General features: G+C 56.6%; 1 protein-coding gene across 1 annotated transcript in view; it reads left to right on the top strand.

Annotated features, from left to right (window-relative positions):
• The window catches only part of PLXNA4 (plexin A4), a 408,926-nt gene extending 387,494 nt beyond the window's left edge, over positions 1 to 21,432 (top strand). Inside the window, exons 26-32 of the mRNA XM_028525438.2 lie at positions 3,504 to 3,607; positions 4,229 to 4,328; positions 5,520 to 5,710; positions 6,592 to 6,761; positions 9,397 to 9,609; positions 16,321 to 16,471; positions 18,323 to 21,432. Of these exons, the coding sequence (XP_028381239.1) occupies positions 3,504 to 3,607; positions 4,229 to 4,328; positions 5,520 to 5,710; positions 6,592 to 6,761; positions 9,397 to 9,609; positions 16,321 to 16,471; positions 18,323 to 18,418 (1,025 nt within the window). The 3' untranslated portion in view covers positions 18,419 to 21,432. The remainder of the gene's footprint in view (positions 1 to 3,503; positions 3,608 to 4,228; positions 4,329 to 5,519; positions 5,711 to 6,591; positions 6,762 to 9,396; positions 9,610 to 16,320; positions 16,472 to 18,322) is intronic.
• Positions 21,433 to 23,862: the final 2,430 nt, after the last annotated feature.

Raw genomic sequence — 23,862 nt, 5'->3', positions numbered from 1 at the left:
TATTTCAGTCTAAAGGGTCACAAAAATAGCAAGCTCAAGAGAGCTGAAAGCAAGGCCACCTCTTCCCCTGCTTGAGTGCAGCTCACCATGCTCACGTTGGTATTCGGGAGAGCATCCCTCACTTTGGGATGATGCCCAAAGACAGAAGTTTCTGCCTCCCTGCTGCCCACTGCTACCCCATCAGAGCCAGGGCTGGAGGGGCTGCAGGACTGGGACACTGGGATGCCAGGACATGTCTCCTCACGGCCCCCACACCTATGGCCAAGCGCTGGCCTCAGTGAAGAGCACGCTTCCCGCCTGCCCTTGGCCACCCTGCTGCCCATGGCCTGTCATCACTGCCCGCAGACCTCAGCCAGAGAGGAAAGCCTGTCTCCACCCCACCAGCACAGCTTGTGTGTGTGGAAGGGGACGAGCTTTGGCCAAGCTACACTGCCAGTGGCGCCCGTGGGTTCCTGGGGCTCTGAGTATGGAGCTGAGTGGATGCAGCCCCCCGCCAGCATCACGGCGTATCTGCGGCTCCAGGTTCCAGTGTAGCCTTCGCTCCCTCCCCCCACACTCCGGACGCCCGGCTGGCGCACAGATGGGGCGGGCCTGGCCTTGCTGCAGTCCCCCGAGCCGCGTCCACATCTTCCGTTCCTGCTGAGGACACCCAGAGCCCGGGGCCTCCAGTCATCTGTCTTTGTGTCCCGATGACCTCGTCCAGGGCCCCACGCAGAGGAGAAGCCCAGTTAGTGCCCTCGGGAGAGAACTCAGCTGCTTAGCAGAATGAGCTGTGGCTGGGGACAGCGACCTCGAGGTCTGTCTTCCCAACCTGCTTCTTTAATTTCCCAGGCGTAAAATTGGAAGGAGGAGTAACAATAATTTAAAGGATCTTTTATTTCTGGCCATGGGCATGCCGGGTTGTGTTTCCGAGGAGCTCAGATCATCCTGTGTCCCGAGGAGCTGACAGAGTAGCTCACCATCCGCCTCTGACCGAGCCCCCTGCCTGTCTGGCGGAGGAGCACCGACTCACAGGCCAGACTTCCTGTTCTCCGACTTGGAGGAGGGGGTCACATCGCACACCCGCTTACTCACTCTTCCCCGTCATTTATTCATTCATTCATTCCCCACTTATTCGTTGTTCCTTTAATAAAGGCTCATCCAGTACTTACTCTGCCCCAGGTGCTGGGCTAGCCCTGCTGGTAGGCACCTAGCTGTATTCCAGCGACGCTGCCTGGGGGCACGCACAGCCGTACTCTGCCCTACGTTCTTCAGCTGGGGGCTCAGAGCCAGGGCTGCTGGGCCCAGCCTCTCGGGCTGCGCACTGCACGACTCAGGGCCGTGCTCGGCAGGGAAGTCCTGTGCCGGGCTCCAGAGTCCGCTGTCATTGGTCAGTGCGTCAGGCCACATGGCTTGTTGGGACCCCACCGAGGTACACGACTCCATCAGCAAGGGTGCCGGTGCCACCGCCAAACCAGGACGCCAGTCCTCCGCTGGCACCTTCCTCACCCAGTCCAGGCAAAGCCACAGCCGCTTCGGCGGAGGAGACTTCCTTCTCCTGTGGGTCTGGCCAGTGGAACCCAGTGTCCAGAGCTCAGCCCCTGCTTCTCCTCCGGGCCCCGGGTGGGGAATGCAGAACACTGCCCTCTGTGTCCCCTGTCCGTCTCCCCACCCCCATGCAACCTCTGACTGAATGGCCCAGGCACTGTCCACCGCGCAACCATGGAGGACGCAAGAGGCTTTGTCACTGGCTGGGATAAAGCATAGCACCACCGTGGGCCTCAGGCCAGGCTGGGCTTCCCCAGCAACTGAATGAACCACCTGTCAGCTTCCCAAGTAGCCGGGAGACATTCCTCTTCCTTTGTCCCAGCCACTCAAAAAGACGTGCACCCATACATCCATACATAGCTACATAAGACTTTAAAATGGACAACAAACCAAACAACACAACAAACAAAACACTAGTGACCAGGTGCTTTCGTTTTGCTACCACCCTACCCGTCCTGGGGCCCTGGCCGCACAGATGAGTGCCCGCATGCCACCAGCAGCAGTCAGGGATGGGTGGCCCCCAGTGGCCTATCAGGGCCCCTCCACTCCTGTGAACAGCGTGGCATCCTTGTGAAAACATAATGAAAACATGTCTGAGACAGTCAGATGGTACACCAGGCTCTGAACAGGGTGAGCCCAGGACCTGGAGGCAGGGGCTTGGGTGTTAGGCGCATCTCCGCTACATCTAAAGGCAGATGGGCCCCCTCCCTGGGCCTGCTTTTCCATCGGAAGCACTGGCCATGCCAAGTGCACAAGGCAGGACGGAGTTGGCGTGCTCTGGTCACGGGCCCACCGCGCAGCCTTGACCGGAGGCAAACGCAGAGGAGGAATCCGCAGTGCGCCCCTGTGGGGCATAGGAAAAACCCGTGGCGGGGTCAGGCAAGGACTGTGGGTAACTCATCCCAGCCCCTGACTGCACTCTGCAAACCCCAGCGCCCTGCACGTTTCACGAGCGTCGGCATCTGTGAGGCGTGGGGGGCAGCCGCGGCTGCCTGGAAACCAGATTCCTGGCTTCCTGGCTGGAACATGTGTTGCGTTTGATTTTAAAAGACTGTTTTCCTCTCTGGCGTGAGCATCTGTGCTTGGGGGTGGGGGTGTGTATGTGCACACGCACAAGAGCTGGTGTGTCTGGCACGCACCGGGTCTCCGTGCATGTACTTTTCGAGACTGGAACGTGCACTTCTCCAGCTCCACGTGACTTCGTGCCGCGTGTGCCGATGGGGTTTGGTTGATGAGAAGCAGCCTCCAGTTCCCCCATGTGGGATCCATCAGCCAGCCTGTGTGTTGTAGGTGTCTGGGCCCATGAGGAGAGTGTGCGAGTATGAGTATCTACCTACGGCATCAGCTAATTAGGTGTGGGCTAGATCCCGAGGTGCTGTTATCCACATCAGCTTTGTGGGGTGGGGCTGATCCCGGCTTGAGAATAGGTTCTGCTGATCTCTCCACGCACTTTGACCCAGTCTCCCTGCCAAGGGTGACCCACCCCCTGGCTTTTGAGAGCCAGGAAACACCCCTTAAATGTGAACGGGGTGCACAGCGGCCGGACCTGCAGCCTCAGTCTCATTAGCTCCAAGACCGTGCCATCGAAGGAACAAGCGTGTGGCATGATGTTGCCGCCTCACATTTGCTTAGCGCTTCCTTGTGAGCTTCCACCTGCCTCGTTCATCCAGCCAGCAGTTACTAAGTACCTACTTCCTGCAGAGGTGGCCGCTCCCAGAGAGCAGGTGGGCAGGGCGGGGCAGGTGATGATGTTCCTGTTCCTTCGCACGCCTTGTTGGGAGGAAAACCAGAACTGGAGCTCAGGGCCTCTCTCCAGTGACAGCTCCTGCGCCCCCTCCTCAGGGAGCACCTGCCAGCCCCCATCTGTCTGAGGATGCCCCTGGAGATGGGCTGTGCGGGTGCCTGCACAGGAGACCTCAGGACCCCCACCGGAGGGGCCCGAGGGCGTCTCTGAGCTGCCGCTGCTCTTCCCACAGAGTGGCGACAAGGCAGCGGGGCGAGGATGATCCTGCAGGATGAAGACATCACCACCAAGATCGAGAATGACTGGAAGCGACTGAACACCCTGGCGCATTACCAGGTGAGACATTTGGAAGGGAGGAGGGGCGGGCTCGCAGGGCGGCCAGGGCCCCAGCAGTCTCGGTCCTAGAATAATAACAGGATTTCCCCCATCCCTGCCTAGACACCAAGCCCTAAACTCCACTCCCTCACCAGCACCTCATGTTCCCTTAGTGACCCAGAGAAAACCAACGCCCTCTAGCCAGGAAACCCTGGCCTCCTTTTAGATAGGATGCTGACCGGCATGCTTCCTGCGGGACACGGGCAGAGTCTGCAAGAGAAACAGGCTCCCGGTTCCCCGTGTGCAATCCGTCAGCAAGCCTGAGTTTTGTGGGTGGCTGGGCCCTTTCCGGGATGGTCCCTGGAATTTAAGGCTGGGTGCTCTCGGGGAAGCATCGGGAGAGAGGCTGCTAGGGAGAAGCCTTTGCCAGAGTCTCTCCAAGCCTGAGTCACAGCACAGAAAACTGCACAGTGTCCGGGTCTGTCTTGTGTCACTCGGAGGAGAGCCAGCAGCCTCCCAAGTCCCCTAGCTCTCTGCCCAGACGCGGACCGCCCCTGGGGACTAAGTTAACCCTGGTTTGGCCACACTTGCTGGGGTGGCAGAGCTTCTGCGTCCAGCCCCTAACGAGCTTTCCCCCCTTAGGTGCCAGATGGCTCTGTGGTGGCTCTAGTGTCCAAGCAGGTGACGGCCTATAACGCAGTGAACAACTCCACCGTCTCCAGGACCTCAGCCAGTAAATACGGTGAGTTCACGGAGCCATTCTGGGGAGGAGAGGGTGCCCCGAGCAGCTGCTGTCGGGACGGCAGTGCCCCTGCAAGGCAGTCGGCCCCCAGGGGCAGGGAGTTGGGGGGCGGGGCGGGCGAGCTGAGCACAGGAGAGGAGAGCCGGGCCAGGGAGGAGGCCCCTGGTTCTGGGCGGGAACTCGCACGAAGGAGCCGAACCTACACCCCCACCCCCAGAACAGGCAGAGACTCCAACCTGCGTGAGCATCTTACAGACAAGAAGATGCTTTCACTTACTGATACTCATTATCGTGCGTCAGGTCCCTAACAACCCAGCGCATTAAATAATTATTTCCCCCTATTATGCAGATTAGCAAATTATAACTCAGATGCACAGAGGCTACCCAACATGTAAAGGTCACACTGTTATGAAGCATTTAAGGGAAGGTACAGGCCCCAGGCCCCTGGCTCTGTGGAGTGGGGGGAGGGCACTGGATGTGGGCCAGAAGCCCAGGTGCCACCCTGCTCCGCCCTCTGTGTGCCATGGGGCCAGCTGCCTGGCCGCTGTGAGACCCGCTTTTCTTACCAGCAGAACAGGGCTTGAAAAAAAACTACCCAAGCCACAGGCTCATTCTGGAAAATCAGTAGAAGAAAACCCAGAGCAGTGCCCACACACAGTAGGACTGTCATCTCTTTCCCTGCTCACCATTCATTTCACCAGACTTCACATTTCAGCAAACACGGGGGGAGGAACTGGCCCAGGCCAGAGCGGAGGGTGAAGGTGAGCAGCTGACAAGACAATTACTTGGCTGGTGCGCAGTCATTAAGGGAGACAGGTTACCTGCTCTTACGTTTGTACTTAATTGGCTACACAGAACACATCCCGAGACATGACTTGAGAACTCTTACAAGGAAAAGTGTAGAAGAGGACGAGCTTATATTTTTACAAATTGAATAATTAAGGGCTGGCGAGAAGCAAGAGGAGGAGGAGGAGGGGATGTGGTGTGGACGGAGTGGCCAGAGTTTCCCGGAGGTGGCAGGAAAGTCACGTCAGCTCCCCGCCCCGCATGGAGTGGCCCAAGCCAAGATGAGGGCGGCAGAAAGTGGCAGGAGGGACCCCACAGAAGTTGGCCTGGGTTGGAGCGGGGTGGGGTGCGTCGTGAGTGAGGAGGGCCGAGAGGCCTCACACGCGTGGCCCGTTGCGTTGGCAGAAAACATGATCCGGTACACGGGCAGTCCCGATAGCCTCCGCTCGCGCACGCCCATGATCACCCCCGACCTGGAGAGTGGAGTCAAGATGTGGCACCTGGTGAAGAACCACGAGCATGGGGACCAGAAGGAGGGTGACCGGGGGAGCAAGATGGTGTCCGAAATCTATCTGACACGGCTACTGGCCACTAAGGTATGGACTTCAGACAGGGGGCGGGACCCACGTGGGTACGGATAGGCACCTCCCCACCCCCCGAGATGCCCCAACCTCCGAGACCCAGCGTGAGTGCTGGTGCCCCTCCATTATCCACGCGTGGTGGGCCCTGCCCAGCAGCCCGGTGCTCCTTCCCAGCACAGAACCTCAGAATCCTTCTCAACCCCGCGCTCCAGGCAAACCCCAGCCCCATGGCGGTGCGGCTGTGCAGTCCGAGGTTTTGTTTCCTTCTCTGTGCTCGTTCTCAAACACAGAGACACTAGCCGCATCTATTCACGTTCTTCTGCCATCCTTCTGAGAGAACGACTCCTGTCCCTGGGTGTCATATAAACACTCTCCAGTGATGCGGATGGGGCCCCCACAGTGGCACCGTTTCTCGTCCCCATTCCGGGGACAGTCTGAGCCTGCCCTTGGGCCTGCGCTCCTGAGGCTGGCCCGGGCTCTGCTCTCTGCACAGCCGAGTGGGTAACTGTTCGTTAGCCAGAGCGAGCTGTGCCCAAATAAAACCAGCAGATTGTGTTTGTCTGCTCTGACCGAGCGAGTTGTTCATTAGCATTTCAGAAAAGTGCTAAAATGACACACAGCCAAAGGGCGTTAAGCCCATCCGTGTCGTTGGCAGAGGAAGGCTTGCTGAGGTCCGGTCATCGGCGGTATGTCTAGTTCCCACATGCACAGGAAATGTAAAGCTGTCAGAGACAGGTGAAGGGGGTGGGGGAGATGGGATTCATGCAATACCCGATTGCCCCCAAGCTGGCCCGGCTCCACGCTGCCCTCCCATCCCGTCTGCGCGGCAGGCTGTAAAGCCATCGTCCTGAGAGCTCCCTGCGGGAGCTGCGTCTGAACTTGTGCCACCTCCGCAGGGCACCCTGCAGAAGTTCGTGGACGACCTCTTTGAGACCATCTTCAGCACGGCGCACCGCGGCTCTGCCCTGCCCTTGGCCATCAAGTACATGTTTGACTTTCTGGACGAGCAGGCAGATAAGCATGGCATTCACGACCCGCATGTCCGCCACACCTGGAAAAGCAACTGGTGAGTGAAGGAAGAGCAGGGGGCAAGACAGGGAGGTTGGCCAAGTTCACGGTCTGGCGTGGCACCGGGGCCCAGCCAGGGACACCTACAACCAGCCTGGAGCTTCACAAGACACCCACCTGCCTGCCGCCAGCTAAGGCTGCGCTTAGCAACCTTAGGCAGAGCTGTTCCCAGGGGCACACCCCCACCTACCGAATTTGCTCCTCTCTGCCGGTGAGTTGTCCTACTTACCGACCTCTGTGAATGTCAGCGGTCTGCAGACATCCTTGGTCTGGCTGGGGATAGCTGGTGTTTTCAAAACATCCCTACATGCCCTTGTAGCACGTTACAGGTAGATCACCCGCAATAGTGTCCGAACTGCGTGTTTCAGCTCATGCCTCCTGCTGGGGCAGGGCACCACAGGACGTCACTGTGTCCTTGGGGTGGGGGCACAGCCTCCCTCTGAGCCAGGTCTTCCAAGTACTCAGGACCTCAGTTCCTAGAGAACGCCAGTCCCCATGAAGGAAAGCCGGGCAGTGGACGGCAGTCCCAGGCTCGGGGTCGTTCGCCAAAGGACACCCACCAGCCCTCATTGTTGCTGCCCCAGCAAGAAGCAGCGAGCCCAGGAGTGATGAGATCTGCATATTGACTCTGATTGGAAAGAGATTGTCTCTTTATTCCCAGCCAAAGTTGTAACTCACCTACTCCCGCCACCTTCCTCCACCATTCTCCTACCTTCTCGCTCTTAAACAAACCTCCTGCTCATTTAGCCCGAGTGGCTGCAATCAACCAGAGATTAGTGCCACCGCTAATGTTAATCATATGCTAATATTTCATTAGGCAGGAGACTCCGTGTGGTGCCCTGGCTTCCCGGCTTCATTTGCCTGTCAGCACAACTGGCTGAAGGAGAGCGAGTGTTGGGGGGAGACCGCCATGCAGCCAAGATGGACTCTCAGGGTCCCTCCTCCCGGTGGGACTTCTGGGATCAGGGAGACGTGGACTGGAGGCTCTTCTGACTGGGCAGCTGGGAGTCTTTCATCCAGGGCTCTGAGCCCGGCTGCCACAGTGTCCCTGGGCAGCTGCTGGGACCCCAACTTTCTTCCCGGGGTCACGACTCCCCTTTTGTGTCCTATCTGAATTACCCGGGATGAAACAGGTGCCACTTAACAGTGTCGGAACTCAGTGCTGTCTGCCCACACCCCGAGATGCCCACTCTGTGGGAGTTTAAATACTCGTTGATGGATTGGCCGTTTCAAGGGTGAGGTCTGACTTATTTATAGCATTTGCTGCACGCACGCACCCAACTGACTGTTGGGAGATATCACACCCGTAGAATGTCATGCCCTCTGTATTGAAACGATGTAATTCAAAGAGTTTAAGTTCTGAGAGGCAAGCCAAACCCACAGGAACATTAAAACTACGACCAGCAGAGAGAACGGCAACCAAACCAACAATAAAACATCAGGGAAGTGGCAGGAGGAGAGGAGGTGGGGGCAGAGGGAAGGAAGTAGAGATCCCTTGCTGGGTGCCCTCCCGCTTCCTCGCCTGCGTCTCGGTGGCCGCGTGGAGGCCACAGAATCGGAGAGCCAGCGGAGGACAGCCCAGAGGGCATGCGGGCAGGTTTCTCCCAATGCCCGGGGACCCCTTCTAGCAACAGAGAGGGCTGGCGGTTACCAGACCACAGTTCCCAGTGCCGCTGCTCTTCGTCTGTTTAGCTGAGTCCCCTGCCAGCAGCATCTTCCTCCCCCAACACTGTCTTCCGAGCCTCATCCAGCTAAGGAGCAGCCGTGCACCTTTAAGGCCCAAACTGTCAAGTGCCATTCCCTCTGGGGAGACTCTCCGGACACTTCCCTTTGGGTGGACTTGATGACACCTCCCCGTGTCCCACGATGGCCCCAAACGCCCTTTGGTTCTAGCACGGACAGTTCTCAGCGTGCGTACTTGATTACGTGTCTGACTTCCCTAGAGAGCTAGAGGATGTGTCTTATTCACACTGTATCCCCCGCTGCCGGCACAGTTCCTGGTAGACAGTAGGTGCCAACTGTAAGAAAGAGGGAGAAGGAGAGGGCACAGTAGGGCAGACGTGGGGCTGTGAAGCAGGGTTTTCTAAACCGGCCAGCTGGGCGATGCCGAGTCTGCTCCTCTCAAACCGCTCCCCTCACGTGCCTTCACTCTGTGGGAAGACGCTGATGTGCCCAGGCGGGGAAGAGGGGTGTGACGTCTCCCGACTCCTACAGTGGGAAGCAGAGAATGCAACACAAAGCCTAGATTCCAGGCCATTCTTTAAGGTTTGCCAAGTGGAGATGCCTTACATCTGGCATAGGAGTCGGACAGAGGAACAGAGAGTCAGAAATTCCACTTCACAGCACCCATCACAGTTCCTCCGACCCCAGAGCCTGCGCTCCCCAAGGCGAGACTGACTCCCACAGTCCCAGCTGGCTCCACGCCCCCTCCAGTGCCTGTGCGCATTGATCTCTGGACGGGCTATTCGGCCTTGGTGATCCTCAGTTTCCTGGAAGGTTAATTGGCGGCATAGACACGGCCTTTAAGAACTATTGGTGCCCAGCCTCTTCTCTTTCTCCAGAGAGCTCTCCAGGCCAGCGTACAGCCCCGCCCCACCATCTCTCCTGACCGTCTGCCTCTTCCCTCCACACAGTCTGCCACTGCGGTTCTGGGTCAACATGATCAAGAACCCCCAGTTTGTGTTTGACATCCACAAGAACAGCATCACGGACGCCTGCCTCTCCGTGGTGGCCCAGACCTTCATGGACTCCTGCTCCACGTCGGAGCACCGGCTGGGCAAGGACTCGCCCTCCAACAAGCTGCTCTACGCCAAGGACATCCCCAGCTACAAGAACTGGGTGGAGAGGTAAGTGCTGGGCCGGGGCTCCTCCTCCACAGTGGGCGGGGCTTACAGACGGGGCATTCACCAAACCTTATCCGGCAATTGCAGCATCCACTCCCCAGGCCGCCGGCATGGTCAGCTGAACAAGAACTGGGAAACTTGGCCAGAGGTGGCCACCAGGCCCTGCTTCCCTGCATGCAAGGCCCAGATCTTAGTGGCCAAAACACTTTCTAGGCCCGGGAAGGAAATGTAGTCCCCGGCTCCAATCCCTACCAACAATAAATAGTAAAAAAGACTTCAAGGGACTGAATAACATCTTGTCACTGAAAAAGGCTGGAGGCCTCTCCCCATCTGCCCCTGTCCATCTGGCAGTTCTCCCAGGGTTCTGTGGGGATGTCATTGTCACTCTGAACAGTTTCTCACTGCCCCAGTCCCTGGACTCTCACACCGTGAGCTCTTGATGCCCTTGGCCTTGCAGTCCCTAATCTAATCACAGTCCCATGCGGTGCACCTGAGACTAGAGGCCACCTGTAGGCTGTGGAGCTGGGTCACCTTGGCACGAAGCTAACTCCCGGTAAAGCACATTGTTGGTTTGTCTGTACCGCATCAGCTCCCTATGTATGCCAAGCACTCGAGCTAAGCAAACAGATGATGCTTTATTAGTTTATTCATGGTGGTAGCCCTGGTATAGGAGAGGTCAGGACTTATAACCTCATTTCTGCCCGTGAAGGTGAGGAAATGCACATACAGGATGGCCAAGATGACTTCAGTGGCCAAGATCCAAGTGATCCCCGACTCAGCTGACTCCCGAACCTCTTTTCTACTACTTACAATACTTTAAGACAGCGCACCTCTGCCACGCCGTAGGGTGTCTCTGTGTGAATTAAGGAAGGTGCCCTTCCTACCGGAGGACGTGGCCCCACGCCAGGGTGCATGGTTTGTTGAATTCTTTTGCACAGTGAACAGCCCGCCGCACAGCTCTACATGACAGTCCTGATGTTTGAGTCCCTTTCTCTTTTTTCCAAGTAGCTTAAAGATAGAAAACCTGGGTGGAAGCTCGGGTTCGGTGCCTTTTTGAAGAGTAAAAGAGACCAGAAATTGTTCCTGACTTGGCGACCAAAGAAAGAGAAAATGAACTGTATCGTTTCACTCCTGGCAGAGAGACATCTTTATACCTGTACCTTGCCTTCCCTGTACAGAGGAAATGGCTGAGAGAGCTGGGGTCCCGGTCACCTCAGTCACTCGGTTCTGCTATGGGGGGTTGACTTCTCTTTCTTCCCTCTCCCCTCTGTTCTTTGACATCCTCCCTGCCCATTCCTGCTCATGCATGGGGTGGGCATGCAGCCGGGGCTGTCAGAGAGAGCTAACTCTTTTGTCGTTGTACCTGATTGTGTCTGAATCGCCGAGAAAGGCTCTGACCTTCCTCTGTGTAGTCCGTGGCTCATTCTTCTGCCAGTGGAAGGGCCAGGAGGAGGCCCTCCTGTGTGGTCAGCTGGCTCTTCGGCAAAGAGAGAGAGAGAGGCAGCATTGGGGTTCTTGGTTATCCGGGCACCGATGCAAGGTCTCCATGGTAGGTAGGACCTCAGGCAGGGAGGCAAGGAGGCAGGGAGCCAGGGTGCGAAGGGCCGGAGCATTTATGAAACACCTGCGGAGAGGACACTGCCCGGAACACAGCCACTTAGCTGGAGATCAGGATAATGCATGCATCAGGCTAATGGGCTCCCTCTCACTTGGTGCTAAATGAGATTTGTGCCACGCAGCTGCTACAGGTCATGAGTAACCCCGGTCCATTTGGTTATTTTCAGGCGTGGCTTGATGGTTTCCACTCCTTATCCTGCCAGTTCCTTAGCAACCAATAGCACTCTCAGGAAAGTCATTTTCCTCTTGCATGAGGTCCCAAACTCCTTCTCCTCTCATTCTGGGACGAGGGGACAAAGGTGGAAGAGTGGGGAAACCATTGTGATGGATCTGGGGAGCGGGCCCAGAGTGCTTCTCACTTGGTGATGATGGATCCATTTTCCTTTCACTGCCCAGGAGACTGGCCCCGGAGCTAGTCTGGGTCGCTGAAAGGGGAAGGGAAGTCCAGAGTGCAGAACTGTCTCAGAACCCACAGCAAGCCTGGTCTCCCACCACCCCCCGGTTCAGAAGTACAATGGTAGCACCCCTTCCTTTTCTGGCCAGGGCTCGCACACCTCCGAATTCACTACCTGGGTGCCATGAGCACGCAACCAGCCTGCACAGGACTCAGGCTTAGTAACTCACTACACCCTACACATTTTTGGAGAGGCTCTCTGTCCCATCACAGCTGAGAGACAGGGTTTACCCCAACCAGCCCTGTCTGTCACGGGGGTGGAAATCATATAGATTCAGGAGGCCTCACAACTCTGTTGGCTGAGCAGCCTAGTTACTGATTTGTATCTCCTAGAAGTTCATCTACCCAGCCTCTGTCCCCTTCTTCCACCCCTTTTCTGCCTCCAAATGCCTTGCAGTGCGAATGGTCGGTGGCCCCTCTGCAGACTCCCCGTCTCCGCTGCCTCCATTCAAGGATCAGCGCTTTTGCCCGCGGCCACACCTAGAGAGAGGAGAAGAGCCCTCGGTTCCCCAGCAGCGGGCCGTGGCTCCACTGCTCTCACAGGGCAGCGCTCAGCCGTGTCGTCCCCACAAACCGGTGTGCCGCGATCAGTTGTAATTTCTATTTCATTACCAATAGCAGTAAAACGTTCGTGTTCGGTAGTAATTTCCTCTTGTTTTAAATTGGAAGAGCCTCGGGGTTGTCCCTGTGGCCACATTAGCCTCACTCGGTTGCAGCCACAGGCTTTCCGTGGAGGACAAGTGCAGCGGAGTCACAGTTGGCCCACCCGGGATCAGGCGAGGGGCGTGTCGCACATATGAATGCCATCAGTCACATGTGTCACCGCATGAGAAAGGTTAAGAATTTTAAATATTTAAATATGCCTCCTAAGGAAACCATCTATTCCAAACATAAAGCTGTGACAGTTCGCCCTGGGAGCAATACTGGAGGTGAAGTGTAGACGTTTCATCAACTTGTTCATTAATCCCTGCGCCAAACACGCACGGTATCCATCATGGGCGCGCCGGGGGCTCGGGACGGATGAGACCTGATCCTTCCCTGTGGCTCTCCTGGTGCAGGACGCACAGACAGGCACTGGGCGACCCCACGGGCCATCACGGTGGGGCGCTCAGGGACCGAGGTCCGGGAATGACTCACGAAGGGAGAGACGTGTGGGCAGGGCCCTGAAAGGCAAGTGTCTGGGGACCTCAGAGCCCTGGGCGCCAATGTTTTCCACGTCTACTCTTTGTCTTGACGTGTCTGAAGGGATGAGAACACTTTTTTCTTCTCTAAGAGTTCAGCGCTTGGAGACCACCTTCTTGATCCCAAAAGTAGGGATGGGACACCGACTGCCACACACAGGGCCCCTCCCATAGCAACCCATAAGCGTGAAATGCTGCAGACTGGTCAACAGTGGAGAACCCAGCTCGCTGGGGCCTTTCCCTCTAGAGCAGCTCCCCCAGGACTGATGTCGGACCACAGGGTGCAGGCGCCCACCCTGTCTGAGCAAATGCAGCAAAGACAGCTGGGTAAGGCCAACGATGGGGCCTGGACCTCCTCAGCAGGCTCGGCTTTGGCCAGCCTGCCAGGCCCTGGCCAGCTCAAGGGGCGTCCTGGGGACTTTCAGGAAACCCATCTCTTCTGAAGAAGGATTCACCTGCAGGCAGAAATGCTATAGGAGCAAGTTCAAGTACAAGGGCTCAGGCTGACCTTTCCCTTCCTCACTGCACACCCAGCTGATAATAACAGTTGTTTGAAGTTCATTAATAGGGAATAATTGCATTCTTTGCAGTCAATAAGGCTTCTCGGTGGTGGAGCCCAGCACAGCAAACGCTGAGGAGGAAGCAACCGGCACTCAGTGGACAGATGCTAGGGCACAGTCATCATCAGGTTCAAGGGGTGGAGGGAAGTAGGGAGAGGTCAAGGAAGGTTGTGGAGAAACCCTGCAGGCAGGATGGGCCCACCTAGCACCACAGGGCTGGGATGAGAACAGGACAGAAGGTCCTCAAGTGCCGCAGTCATCCGGCGCATTGTGCTCGGTCAGCGATGTAGAACTTGCAGAAATGAAGACATGCGGTTGATGCACTCATGGGCTAGTCTGTGGCTGCAGACAAGCACTGGTCCAATCCAGCGCCTCCCACGTAAGCAACAGAGGAGGCACGGGGGCTGCTCAGTGTGGACCCGACCTCACAGGTAGGGAGACTATGCAAAGCGAAGCCAGGAAGGGTTGTCACACACGGAGATCCAAACCCCCGTCCTCTCCCCACTCTACCGAACCCTGCCCCGCCCCTGCCCCTCCCTTTCTCACACAGGCATGCTTTCTAAACATTCTCTTTGGAGAAATGGACTGGGCTTTCAGTGAGCCATGGCAAAGGGACAGAGTGTGGGCATCTGCTGTCTCCATGGAGACGTGGTCCGTAACCTGGGCTCTCACATACCCCAGGGACCAGAAAGGCAGCAGGGGGAGGGAGTCCCAGTGTTGGCCAAAAGCCTGACAGAACTATCCATTTACCTGTGAAAGGTTCAGGGCAGGTAGCGGACAGGGCAGGAGTCTTGCTTCTGGTGAGAGTCACGTCCTATCAGAGAGGACCTGGGTTTTCATCCTGGTCAGTCGCTCTGACAGCCCAGGGTGACAGAGTGTAGCTGCCAGGGGGATCTCTGTGCCTGGCCGTGTTTGCAGAGCCACGTCTGGCTGCCGGCCGTGGGACAGAAGTGGGAGGTCTTCACTCATGTTCTTGACCAACACGACCTGAGAACGTAACCCTTTACCTGACCAACATACTCTGCTCAGTGGGTGTGGAATGGTGAGGGGATGATGACACAAATCTCCTCGGGAGTGACCAGGTTCAGAGTGACCGCAGAAACCCGCAGGTCTCCGCTATGAAATGGAACATTGGCGTTTACTGTATTCCAGAAATAGTGGCCGTGAATCGGGTCTCTGGCTGGAAGTTTATACCTAGCGTCTTATTCCATTTCCTGAGGCACTGGGGACGTTTGGGGGTGGGTAGGTGGCCTGGAGGAGCAGGTTCTTCTGGGATGGAGCCAAGGAACCAGAAGGAAAGGGGGCAAGGAACAGGGCCCCGAGACTTGTGAAGACAAGGCGAGACCAGGGGACAGAGGACCCCACACTGAAGGAAGGTTGTGCAGGTTGGAAGTCCCGCTGAGACTGTGCAGGGCCGTGCCTCCTGAGTCCCCAGCATCCTCTGAGAAAAGCCATTTCATCAGGCTCTTGTCCTTGTGCCTATCTCGACAGCATGTCAGGGGCCAAGACCTCCCGCCAAAACGCAATCAGCTCGACAACGCAGTTGCCGAGCGTGTCTGTGCGGCGGGCTCCTGAGGGACCCGAGTGTCTCTCCGACCGGCCCCCCTTGCCAGAGGGTGAGGATTTCATCTCCCTCCCGCTGCCTTCCTCATTTTCCAACCAAAGTGACAGGACTGCAGTCACAGCGGGGCGGTGGCTCCAAGCAGAGCGGCCACCCTGCCCCCACCAGCCTGAACTGTCATTCCATTGTAGCCCCTTGAGCATGATGGCTGGAGTAGCACCCGAGTGCCACCAGTGCCCGCCTATCACCCAGCTCCTGGGCACCAGTGGGGAGCTGTAGAGGTGGGGGGACCAGCACTGATGGACTCGTGGTCAGGGCAGTGAGGGATGCAAGAGGGACATGGGGCTGAGGTCCAGGGTGAGACTGTAGCAGAGCCTCTGAAAATGCCCCTACACCTACCTGATCAAGCTTTGTGTCCGGGGAATTCCCGGGGCCTATCATTATCACCTGCACGCACACAGGTGAGAGTGTAAAGCTTCATGCCTCAGATGCCTCATTCTAGTCCCCACCTGCGGACGGCCCCTGCACCCTCCTCTAGGTGAGGTTTCGGGCTTGCTTTCCCCAGCGTTGAAGGTCCTGCAGGGCCGCCTGGGTGCGTTTCCCCGCTGTCCCAACGCCCCCTGCCTTTGTGGGTGCTTGGTCCCTGTTCTGTGGCTCCCACCCAGAAGCACCGGAAGAGATTAGGTGTGACTGTCTTCAGGGCCCCTGGGCCCCTCGGTTTCTCATTAGGAAACTGCATGGCTCCCCTCTGGCAGGAGAGTCGGGGTTTGCTGCATAAAATGTCAAATTGCAGAAATTAAAAATGTAAATGCTGGCATCTAATTAACCAGTTGACAGCACTGCACAGCTGCAAGTGACAGTGACTGATTGCCTTCTGCCTGCCTCTCTCCCCAAGCAGCCCCCGGCTCCTCCTGGTTAACCCCAGGGAGGGGAAGACATCACGACAGAGCCACTGCTCGGAAGAGCCTTTCAAGCCTGTGGAGGGGACCTCTTATGTCCGAGGGAAGGGGTGTTAGAGGGTCACGGGAAACGGGCTGGACCTAGCTGGGAGCAAAACTGCTGCGGGAAATGCCTCCCCTTTGCTGCCGGCCCCACCCCTGGTCACCCTCTGACAGTGTCTGGCCCACTCCCCACACCGCTCCCCTCTGTGCCTCCTGCACCCAGAGCAACAGAGGGCAGGCCCAGCAGCCCAGACCAGAGTGCGGCCACTGTGGCATCCAGGCATCCAAGGGTCACACGCAGGCATCCGCTGGCCCCAGACACAATGCCCGTGGTGTCCCTCTCTCCTCTCCTCCATGTGCACAGCTGCCACTGCTTTCTTCCCCACCCCCACCCTGGCAGGTATTATTCAGACATCGGGAAGATGCCGGCCATCAGCGACCAGGACATGAACGCATACCTGGCCGAGCAGTCCCGGATGCACATGAATGAGTTCAACACCATGAGCGCACTCTCGGAGATCTTCTCCTACGTGGGCAAGTACAGTGAGGAGGTGAGCCCTGCCCTGCTGCTGGGGCCAAGCGCACCGCCCTCGGACCCCTCCTACTGCTGCTGGGGAAACTGCCTCCGGGGACTTGGGGCCGGGCTGCAAAGGCTCGGAGTGGAAACGCTCCATTCCAGACACCCTGCATTCATCTCTGTGCTTCTCAGATATATAGATCCAGTAGCTGTTCCTTTTTCTCTTTTCTCCTCCTGTTTCTTCCTTGCTATTTCCTCTCATTTTTTCCATTTCTCTCTTTGATCTAATTTTTTGAAATAAGCAACTCCCCTCCACCATGGGCAAGCCACATGGGACGGGACAGGATGGGACGGGAGAGAACAGAGTAGACACAGAGCACTTGCTGTGTTCCCTGTTGGAAACCTCACCTGAGCTCACTGCCTTCTTTCTGGTCAGCACAAGGTGCTTATGGGAGTCTCTCAGTCATGCAGGCACAGACCAAGTAGGTGCAGGTCCAGGCTCCCTGCATCGGAGCAGCAGCATAAATGCCCTTTCTGTGCCCTGGCCTCTCTACCTCCTCCCGGCAGCCTCACCACCAGGCCCTGCACCTGCACCAGCAGGGTGCAGGGCATGGTGTCCCACACAGTGCCATGAGCCTCAAGTGGAGGGGAAGCCAGTGATAGGCACCTTAGGGGGGACCCAATACCAGCCTGCGGGCTAGTGCTGGTCCAGGACAAAGTCCATACCAGTCCGTGGCCACAGGACAGAAGTAAGGACAATGCAGAGTGTGCCAGTGTGTGAGTACAACTGACTCACCTTGGAAAGAGCAGTCCCTTAGTCTACGACGGCCCTCATCCACGGTTGGTGTTAAAATAGCCTATCTTTGTGAAACGTTGGTGCCAGTAACTGGTGATTCTTGGCCAGCTAAGAAGTTGCCAAGTCTATTCTGGTCTCCCCAGTTAAAAATACATTAACTGGGCCAGGAAATCCAGATCTCTGGGAGCCTCCCCTCAAGCCCTCAGCCTTTTCCTTCTCTCCTTCCCCCAGCTGCCCCCCCGCCCCTTGGGCCCGACCCCAGTAAACTCACCCCTGTTGGTTGCGCGCCTCTCCCGGAGCAGGCATCGTGGGAAGGGTGCTCGCGTAGGTTACCTGACACTGTCCTCTCCCCTGGAGCAGCCCAGAGCAGGGCCGGCAGTTCCCACATTGTACAGGTGAGGAAGTGGGCTGCAAAGATGGGGTTCAGGGAGGTTACATGTCCCATCCCAGATCACCAGTGGAGGACTGATTGACCCCTTACTCAATCCTGCATCTCCTGAATCTGAGTCCAGTCTGAACACATTTTTCTTCCCGTGACACAAACGCTCTCTGTCATTGTCTTCCACCAACCCTCTGACCTCAGGAAAGGCTTCGGCAGACATTCTCCGTGAGGTGCTAATGACCAATACAGCTTAAGATACACTAAGCTCCCAGCGGTATTTGTTTTTCCACAGACAAAGTGAGGCCAAATGAGTTAAGATTGTCCTTTATTGGAGGAGGGGGGGAGTCTCTTAATATCCACAGTCACATTCCCCTGAGACACAGGGGTATTGAACCGTCTGAGGTTTAACCTGCAGGTGACTGGAGCATCTTCTGCCCACTATCGGTTGTCTTAGGGGGCAGTGAAATGTACACGTTTACTCAGACAGGCTGATGCGTGTACTGACATCCTGTGGACAAACGGGTACCCACACATTGTACCCGTGCCCCACACTTTCCATCTCTGTCTACCCAGCAACTTTGTGTGCAAATCTCCACATGCACAAGTTTTCCCACACCTCCAGATGACGTCCCCCTCCTGTGCACACCCTAAGCACACAGGCATGTACGTACAAACTGGTAACCTCCCTGTTGTTGCCCCTTCAACAGATCCTCGGACCTCTGGACCACGATGACCAGTGTGGGAAGCAGAAACTGGCCTACAAACTAGAACAAGTCATAACCCTCATGAGCTTAGACAGCTGAGAACCGTCCTTCCAGGGCCCCCCTGGAGGGAGGGACACACCAAGCCGTGCCTCAGTCTAGATTATCATCTTTACCAAGTGCAAGTTCCGACTGGCGTCAGCAGCATCCCCGAGCAGCGCTGTCTCTCTCTCTCTCTCTGCCTCTTTCTGCCTCTCCCTCCTTCCTAGGTCTCTTCTTTTTCAGTTGCTCAGCCAACACAACTGAACCAAGCCACCAGCCCTCAGCTAGTCCAGGATGGCCAGTCCTGCAGCGAGGGACCTGACCAGAAGATTCCGAGGGGGCTCTCTGATCCGGCTGACCCCATGTGTCAGCAACAGGGCCTACAAATGAATGAGGAGACACGGATAGAGGATGTTTCTATGCTGCTACTTCACCCTCCACTTCTTGAGAGCCCCACATTGGTCCGAACCTTGGCCTAGAGAAGAGGCAGTGAGCTCAGTATTACCTTTGGTGGGAAGACACCACCTGGCTCTCCCATCCCACATTTCCATCTCCAAGGGGTCAGTCAGTGCTGTGATCCCTTTGCAACTGTGAGAAGAAAGGCCGCACCTCTTGCATGTGACCGGAATTGGGGGCAGGGGGTGAGGAGTTGGGAGGTACTCTGTGAGCTGTCTCTCACTCGGGTCAGCAGCCAGGGGCTTCTTTGTCCCCTTCCAGTCTTCTCAGAGCTCATCCAAGTGCCCACAGGGACCTGCCTGCCAAGCCTTCTCCCCTACCTGTGGAAAGCCAGACAGGAGAAAGAACAGCAGTTACGTTCCACCACGGGGACAAGTCCTAACCTTCTAATCTGGCTCATGGTGGCAGATGTGTGACAGGCAGGGGGAGAAGAAGAGAGCTCATCTACTCTGCGAGCAGAATTTGTTGTTTTCCACTCACGCTCCCAAGTGCAAGTGAATGACGACCGTAGTCATGGGTGTACCACTGTCAGATCCTCTAGAGATCTTCCAGGTGCTTCTGGATCCTCTAGGTGTCTAGAGAAGGCACCACCGTCCCCCTTGGTCATCGCCCCCTGAAGGTTGACACAAAATGCAGGATGCATCCAGGCACCCAGGAGGTTCTACCTGCAGCTGTCCCTGTGGCTCCATCTCCACCATCCTTCCTGAGAACTCTCCAGCAGGCTGGCGCAGACAGCCTCGCCTCTGTTCCCCCTGCAGAGCCTGGTGCCATTGTGACGCGGATGGCTTTGCCACTGGCCTGTCCAGACCTCCTGGGGAAGGATTTCATCAACATCTCAGCTGTCTCTTTAGTCACTTTCCTCCCTCATCTCTTAGCAGTCATCATGGAAAGAAATGCACTCAAGCACAGCCTCCTAGAGACAAACCGAAATGCCAACCCGACTCAGCCCCGGCTTGTCACATCTGGGAGGACCGAAAAGCCAAGTCGAAGGATGTGGCCAGAAAGGGGAGGAGGAACATACAGCTGACCTCTGCCCTAGCACCTGCCCTTCCATCTGTCCTGCCATCTATGGATATAACATTCTAGCCAGCCAGGCAGATGTGTGCTCACACATGGGGCCTGGGTGAGCAGGGGCTGCAGTGAGAGATGCTCTGAGGACGGTCATGGAAATCTGGAACGGTGAGGGGGCCTTGGAGGCCATCTGGTCCAGTCTCCCACCACAAGCAGAGGTCTCTTCTGGCAGCCCCGGTGTGGAGTTGTACCCCTTGGGAGGCAAGGAAGAGCATCGTCTAAGGTGGCGTTGGGCATGCGCCTTGCCCGCACACCCCCAGCATCGGGCACCATTCCCGGCCATCCACTCAGAGGAGCCCCACATGGGAAGGGAAAGGAGCCCCATCGTTTCCAACAGAGTCTGTGGAGCATCTTCTCCTTTTAAGAATGCCCACCCCTCTGGATATGCTTGTGTGTGCATGTGTGTGAGCTCATGTGCACGCACTCGTGCACATGAGTGTGTGTGTGTCTGCCCCGGGAGCTGGCAGAGAGCTCAAAAAGATTTCCTGTCCCGTGGAGGGGGATTCTGAGATGTTGCTCTCCCTCCTCTCCCCTTGCTCATCAGTTCATCCTGCAGCTCCAGGACCTTTCAACTCTTGCTTTCTACGCCGAGTGCTGGCGGGTAGAACGAGACGTCACCTGCCTGTAGGAAATCAGGGTGGTCACAGGCCGAGGGAGGCCTGGACTTGACTGGGGGTCAAGCAGTGGTGACCCCAAGCAGGGCACCACATGGCATCAGGGAGGACATATGGTGGACAAAACTCAAGAAACCTTAACCAACAGGACGAGGAGAATGGGAAAAGATGCATGTCAAGGGGGAAAAAAATAACCAAAGGTTTTGGCGAATGAAGTGTCAGGCGAAGAAGCATGGGATTTCTACCCCTGATCGTTTGATTTTCTCCCAGGAAGCCAGGGGCCCTGGCAGGCCAGGAAGGGAGCATGTGGGAGGCGGGCTGAGGAAGCAGCCTGGCGGCGAAAATGTTTTTGCACATGTGAAGGGTTGGGGAGGAGAGAGACACAAACATATTTAACACAGATTTGCTGAATGAAGCTGTGTGTGCGTGTGTGAGTGCACGTATGACTGCGTATGTTTTGACTTTTAAGTTTTGCACAGATAGAGAAAAAAATGAACAAGCAGAAAAAAAAAAGACTGTTTCATTGGTTCTGCTGAAGCTTTTATTTTTTACTGGATTATTATTATTGCTATTGTTCCTTTGTCGGTACTGAACTTTTTTTTGTTGAAAGAGAAACTGGGAACGCCTCAGAGAAACATGAAGGTCAGGAAGAAGGGGCGAGAAGACGAGACAAATTTCCTCGCTCTCCTCCTTTCTCCTGGGGAGGAGTTTGGCCTTGACTTTAATTGGTGGGATGGGTTGTTGCTCAGGCTCTGTTTGCCCGCAGTCTCTGTGGCCTGCTTGGGGGTGGAGGGGAGGGGATGGAGAAGTAGGACAGAGTCACGCAGAGCCACAACCCATCTGGCCCATAAAAGTTCTTTCCTTTTGCTGTTTGTTTGTTTTCTGTTTCTTTGGTTTGATGCGCATGTGGTAGGTTTCAAAGTAAAGACAAGGCAGCTTTGTCAAAAAGCTGTCCTTTCCCCAAATCTTCCCCAGACTCCCCTTGGAACCTCTGATCTCTTGGCAGGCCGGAGGGCTGCCCAGGCAGCTTCGGGGCCGGCACGCACCAGACGCAGTCCAGGGGGTGGGAGGACCCCTCGAGGCATTCCTTTCTGCCACAGTTCATTAGCAGGGTTGCAGTTCTGTTTAAGGTGGGATCTTTATAAGACTCCCCAAGTCCTGGGCAGAGAGCAGGGGAGAAAAGGCCACCCTCTTCTCACCTCCCCCTGCACCCTGCTCCTGCACCCTCCTCCTGTGGAGACCACCAAGGTCAACATGGTACCTGGAGATGATGCAGTCAAAAGAACTGACCTGGCTTAGGTGGGGGTTTTAAGTTGGAGGGAGATGGGCTGAAGGCTGGTGGGGTGGAGGTGGGGGGAGCTTTGTGAGGTCCTGGACATGAAGGAACAGGGGAAAGAAGCTGAGGAAGGTGGCTGCAGGCTGGTCATTTCTGGGGCGGGGGGCGGTTAACAAGTTCACCCAGGTACGGGCTTCGCCACTCTGTCCTTCCCTGTAGTAAGGAGAGCCCCGACGTGTGTCGGCAACAACAAATAGTGCCATTAAGTGAGGCTGGCTGTCGTGTCACTTACTTCCTCAGGAAAATACTTCTTCTTGCCTCCCTCTTTCAATGTGGTTTTAAATTGAGGGACCACCTGAGTGTCCCACAGGCCAAGGTACGTTCACACCCCCAGAGTGACACGCACAGCTGCAGGCAGCCCCAGAGCCTGCGGGCCAGTGAGCGAGGCCCGAGATGTTTGAGAGAGAGGCATTCTGAATCCATCCCGATGTTGGAGGCACTGTCCGGGACTGTGCCCAGGCAGGAGTGGGGGCTCTGACCCCATCCCCTCAGCCCCAGCTCTCCCCTCCCAGCCTGGGGGTCATGTCCACGTCCTGTCCAATCACCTTCCCATGCCAGGGTCCTTGTGCTCCTGTCCCCCTTGCATGTCTGACTTTGGAGTGTGCCGTCCCTTTGTCCCACCTCCTCCTGCACGTGTAGCCCCTGCCCACTAGAGCGCCAGACTCACGGAGCCCATCTGTGGGCCGCTCAGCCCTCACAGCCCAGCCCACTGACTGTCTTAGGCCCACCCACTCTCCCAACGCGGCCTCCCTGCCTGGTCTGGCGCCCGTGCCCAGCCAGGGCCCTGTGGGCCCCCATCTCCCGGATGACCTCCACGCTAGGGCAGAGGCAAGTCCTGCTGGTGTAGCTGGAAGCCTAAACAACACTTGCTTTGACCTAAAAGAAAGCCTGTTTCCCATCTGTCTCCTTTTCTCCTTTCTCAGGACTCAGAGGACACTTTCTTTGGCCTCCCAGGATGCAAAGTCAAATACGTAAGCTAATGAGGGTTAAAGTGAATTATTATTAATCAAGGACAAACACTCCCGCCTCACTGAGCCAGGGAGGGAAGGAAGACGCAGGGAGGTGCTCTGCAGGCAGCGGCCCACTGCCATGCCCCCCGCCCCCCGAGGCCCTTCCAGGAATGGGCCGTCCCAATGAGCAGCCGCACTGTGGTCTCTGAGATGCACTTCTGGGAATGAATGACCTTCAGGTACCAGGGCCCCCATGTGCCACCTGAGAAGAACTCCACTCCCCTCTCCTCCACACACACATCAGGCAGACCCTGGCCCCTTCCTGGCCTCTCCTCTAGTTCCTAGTTCACGGCAAGGACCTCCACTCAGTCCCTTGAGCCTCCCGTCAGCCCCCAGGGCAGGCAACTGAGGGCCCCTGATGCCCAACTCCTCCCTTTTCCTTTAAACTGTGTGGTCTGTTTATTTGGGGGGGTTGTAGTTTTTATTTTTATCTATATATTTTAAGAGTTCAAAATTGGGGAGGGAGCCCAGGTATGAATATAAAGTCCAAATCACTAGTTGGGAAGGAAAAAAACAGAGTTCCACCTGTGACTTCCAAAGGCATGAGGAGACCTTCAGGGCCGGGGGATATGGCCTCCCCATGTCATTCCAGAAATGGTCAGGACACTCCCTGGCTGTGTACATGCCAGACGAAGCATCCCCCAGGGCTGCTACTACTCTCCATGCTTCCCCGGCCCCTCAGATGGCTGGAGCTCGTGCTGCTGCCCCTCCTCCTCCCGCCTCCCACCTCCCGCCTCCTGCCCCGTCACCCCCGAGGTGCAGCAAACTTGAGAGCCTTCTTTCACAGGTGAGAGGCCGAGGTACAGCCATGGGGGACGCTGAGGAGGCAGCTCCTAAGAGAGGCCCACCCCAAACCTCTTCTCCTCCTGGTGCTCGGAGGTTGGCAAACCTTTCCCTGGAAATTAAGTGACCGTTCCTCTTTTTCGGAAAGGACTCTCTGCAGTAAATGTTTCATACATTCAAGAGAGAATTTTTTTTCCTAAAAGTCTGCTCCCTAAAAATTATTTTTTATTAGGA

This window comes from Phyllostomus discolor, chromosome 10, assembly GCF_004126475.2.
Source record: "Phyllostomus discolor isolate MPI-MPIP mPhyDis1 chromosome 10, mPhyDis1.pri.v3, whole genome shotgun sequence".
Taxonomy (NCBI): Eukaryota; Metazoa; Chordata; class Mammalia; order Chiroptera; family Phyllostomidae; genus Phyllostomus; species Phyllostomus discolor.
This window is presented reverse-complemented; position numbering and strand designations above follow the sequence as displayed.